This window comes from Engraulis encrasicolus, chromosome 12 (assembly GCF_034702125.1).
Source record: "Engraulis encrasicolus isolate BLACKSEA-1 chromosome 12, IST_EnEncr_1.0, whole genome shotgun sequence".
Classification (NCBI taxonomy): Eukaryota; Metazoa; Chordata; class Actinopteri; order Clupeiformes; family Engraulidae; genus Engraulis; species Engraulis encrasicolus.
In genome coordinates, this window is record NC_085868.1 from 50,626,762 (window position 1) to 50,631,761 (window position 5,000).

A 5,000-nucleotide genomic window follows, 5' to 3' on the forward strand; every position below is an offset into this window, starting at 1 on the left:
ACATACAGGGTTGCCAGATGATTCTGATGATTTCCAGCTAAAAAAAACAGTTAAACCCCGCCTGGAAGCACTAAATCCCGCCCAATTTGAACTAATTTATATTGATTTCTAGGGCCATACATTTGCAGAAAAAAAACAGTCCAGATGTCTCTTTTTTCTATTTTTACCTGCAGACATCCTAAGCAGCCCCAATTGGGTGGGAAACCTCCCAATCTGGCAACACTGCAAACAGATCTCAGAGCATGCAATGGGAAATGGTGTTTTTCCCCTCAACTGGGACTAATTATAGAGGATGTCATGGGCTCAGTGCTAAGGGGTTAACGAGGATGTCATTGTTGAAAGCTGGGGTTGCCTCTGCTGTGGTGATTGTAGGATTAGGATGACTCTTGTGGTTTGCGGTTAGAAAACTTCCCAAAGAACACAGATGATGATATTTCCTGTTGGTCACAGCTGAGTATGAGTTCACTTCCTGTTTGGCAAGGGACTGCTCAGATGATCAACATGAGGTTCTTACAAACATGTGTAAACACGACAACAACACTGACATAAAACAAGACACAACAAGAAACTCACACGTTCTTCCCCACACACAGAGACACACACACACACACACTTGGTCTTACAAACACACACACACACACACACACACACACACACACACACACACACACACACACACACACACACACACACACACACACACACACACACACACACACACACACACACACACACACACACACAGAGACGCACATTATCCAAAGCACTCTCTGAATCAGACAGTCAAATACTAATATTTTATGAGATTTCCACGACCACAGAAACATAGTATCCGGTAGATGCATCTACCAGATGTCATACCTGTTTTGGCTAATGTTGTTTTGCTGTGATTCTCTTTTTAAATTATCTTTTTAAATGTAACTTAACCTACACACACACAAACACACACACACACACACACACACACACACACACACACACACACACACACACACACACACACACACACACACACACACACACACTCCATGTTCCGTATTCCCCATCAGAACCTCCAGAAGGCATGCTGCCGGCACCATGTGCGTGCGCGCGAGTGTGTGTGTGTAAGTGTGTGTGTTTAGCTGCTATAAGAAGCTCCAGTAGCTAGGCTGCCGACAGTGTGTGAGTGACAAGTAGCGTCATGTGAACCTGCCGTCTGCAGCCACACACACCACACACTGAGACCTCAGCACGTCAATCAACACACACACACACGCGCACACACACACACACACACACACACACACACACACACACACACACACACACACACACACACACACACACACACACACACACACACACAGACACACACACCTCAACGCACACACACACACACACACACACACACACAGACACACTTCAATGCATCAATCAACACACACACACACAACTCAACGCACACACACCTCAACGCATCAATCAACAGACACACACACACAGACACCAAGAGCAGTTTGCAAAGAGAAGAGATAGGCACAGCCATGGGCACAGACAAGTCAAAGTCAGACATCATGAGCGATGTAGACAGACAGCCAGACAGAGGAAAACAGAGACGCAGGCTGTCAGGGATGGAAAGATGGAGGTGGAGAGAGAGAAGTGAGGAGAGAGAGAGGGGTAAGGAGAGAGAGAGGTAAGGAGAGAGAGAGAGAGACAGAGACAGAGAGACATGCAAAGAGAGAAGGAGAGAGAGAGTGCAGAGAGAGAGAGAGAGAAAGAGACAGAGGGATATGGAGAGAAAGACAGACAAGGTGGGGAGGTCAGAGGAGTGCAGTGGAGAGGGAGAGACAGAGAGGGGGGAGAGAGAGATGCAGAGAGAGAGGAAAAGTGAGAGAGATGCAGAGAGAGAGAGAGAGAGAGAGGCAGAGGTATGTGGAGAGAGACACTGAGACTGAGAAAGAGAGAGACAGCAACAAGAGAGAGAGAGAGAGAGAGAGAGAGAGAGAGAGAGAGAGAGAGAGAGAAGAGAGAGAGAGAAGAGAGAGAGGAGGAAAGAAGGGAATGAGGAGGAAGAGAAGCGAAGAAGGGGTGAGGGGGGAGAGACAGGTTGACATGTAGACAGAGAGATGGACACAGAGGCCAATATGTCAAAAGAAAAAAGAGAAAAAGAAAGACAAAGGTAGGAAAAGGGGAAAAAGGAAGCGAGCGGGGGAGAAGAGGAGAGGAGGGAGGAGAGGAGAGGGTCAAAAGTCTGAGCTCAGCATCTCTCTTAAACATACACACACACACACAGCACACACACACACACACACACACACACACACACACACACACACACACACACACACACACACACACACACACACACACACACACACACACACACACACACACACCTAGACACACACCCTCCCCTGCGTGCGTGTGTGTGTTCCTCTAGTATTAGTATTCCTGGGCAGCCCCGTGCGCTCTCAAGGTTACCGGGAGTCTAAATTGCTGAGGTTAAAAAAATCTTTCCTGATTAGCATTTGTGGGTAAAGCCTCAGTAATCTTATTCACACTTCTCTTCTCTTCTCTTCTCTCCTCTCACAGCATGTGTGTGTGTGTGTGTGTGTGTGTGTGTGTGTGTGTGTGTGTGTGTGTGTGTGTGTGTGTGTGTGTGTGTGTGTGTGTGTGTGTGTGTGTGTGTGTGTGTGTGTGTGTGTGTGTGTGTGTGTGTGTGTGTCTGTGTGTGTGTGTGTGTGTGTGTCTGTGTGTGAGTCCAACACTTTGGCCTCATTTGCTCATTCTGTAGAGCGCGCGGGTCGCGACCTCATTTTCTACGCATTTCTCAAGTCAAATCTGCTTACCTACGCACTACGTGAGCGAATGGGCCGCTTCAATTAAACACAGAGAGAGGTTGGAGTGGGGATGAGGCAGGGGAAGGGAAAAAATATATATGTAGGAAAAAATAATACAGTATATCACAATAAGATGAGTTGATAATTAAAATCTATTTCTGGGTGTGAATGTGTGATTTTATGTCCGCATACCATTTTGCGAGATTAAATCTGCGTGTGTGTTGTGCTGTAACTCGTGTAATGGGAGGGAAGGCTTAGGCACACACTAACTCCTGACACACACACACACCACCACACCTACACAAACACACAAACACACATGTAAACACACACGCTGCACAAATTTACACAATTACACACAATTACACACATTACATTACATTATTACATTACATTGCATTTGGCAGACGATTTATAACCAAAGCGACTTTCAAAAAAGGACATAATCAAGCCAACATCACAAGCAAATACAAAGTGCACTGGAGATATACAGAACAACAAGTGCAGTTGCAACACACATGCACACACCACACCCCTGCCGCCCTACACACAAACACACACATACAAATTTCGGTCTCATTCACATTTACACCTTCCCACTCTCACTCTAACTCACATCCACACACATAGACACACACACACACACACACACACACACACACACACACACACACACACACACACACACACACACACACACACACACCCACACACACACACACACACACACACACACACACACACACACACACACACACACACACACACACACACACACACACACACACACACATCCAGGCACAAGAGTACAGTGCATCAGGTTCTCTAAAATGCAAACTGTTCCGATGCCACAATATGTCACTTATTTGCACAATGGCAACTTTATATTTTAACACACACGCGTACAGACACAGGCACACACACAGGCACAGGCACACACACACAGACACAGACACACGCACAGGCAAACACATGCACATGCAAACAGACAGACACACACATGCACGCACGCACGCACGCACGCACGCACGCACGCACGCACACACGCGCACACACACACACAGGTGCTCAGACTCGCGGCTTTCTACTGTATTGTGCCACTGCTGCTCATTAGGCTAATGGCTGAGACCCAGAGAGATGATCTGCAGGGCCACTGTCAGCCCCTTAATGCGCGCCGTACCTCCAGTGGCACGCTGTAATAGTCACTGAAATGTAACTCTCATAGTACTACAATACTATGACACAACACAGACCCTTTAGTAATGCACCACGACTTGGCCATTACCACACTGGTAACAACAAATGTATAAAGCCGCGTCTTAAGGGGTTAAGCATTCAACATGCTTTACATGTACAGTATGCCTCACGCTACTCACTCACACTCACATTCACACACGGGTTGCTGTGGCTGTCACACAGGGTAATACCACCAGGAGCAATTTGGGATTAAAGGTGGTGTTGCAGGTTAACCATTTTAAGAAAATGTACCATTATGACATCACGTTGGGGGTTCCGCAGGCTCATAGGAGTCTATGTAGAACCTTAGAATCCTGGGGGAGTTCCCCCAATGTGATGTCATACCTGCAACCCCACCTTTAAGTATTCAGGGATAACGACACAATGATGGGGGAGTGGGGCTTGAACATGCAACCTTCTGATTGCCAAACAAGCTCATCTACCAACTGAGCTACCACCACCCTGAGGACCTAATTCTGGGACCCCCTCACTCCCTGGGCCCAGGACAACTGACCCCTTTGTCCCCCGGCCCCTTGTCAGCTTCCCTGACTCACCTATGCCCGAGTTGATGTCCCCGTTGTCAGAGTCGGCGCCATGGTTACCGCTACCGGGGAAACCGCCCATGGCCTCCAGCTTCAACTTCTTGACCTTCATGGCCTCCGCCAGGGTGGCAGCTGTCAGACCTGGGGAGGGGGGGGTGGGTAGAGGGGGGGAGAGAGAGAATTACTTAACACATACTAGGGTGGGAGTGAAGATAGAGGGAATGGAGAGAATATCTTAAAACATACTGGGGTGGGGAGATGGGAGGAGAGAGAGGGGAGGTGCCAGCCGCCAGACCTGAGATGAGATGAGAGATGGGTGGAGGGTGGAGAATTACTTAACACATACAGTATGGGAGGAGAGACAGGGGAGGTGGCAGCCGTCATACCTGGGGGGGATGAAGAT

General features: G+C 48.0%; 1 protein-coding gene across 1 annotated transcript in view; it reads right to left on the minus strand.

The window, feature by feature from the left end:
* The window catches only part of dachc (dachshund c), a 113,531-nt gene that overhangs the window by 54,788 nt on the left and 53,743 nt on the right, over positions 1-5,000 (minus strand). The window contains exon 3 of the mRNA XM_063211939.1: positions 4,610-4,738. Coding sequence (XP_063068009.1) covers positions 4,610-4,738 — 129 coding nt within the window. The remainder of the gene's footprint in view (positions 1-4,609; positions 4,739-5,000) is intronic.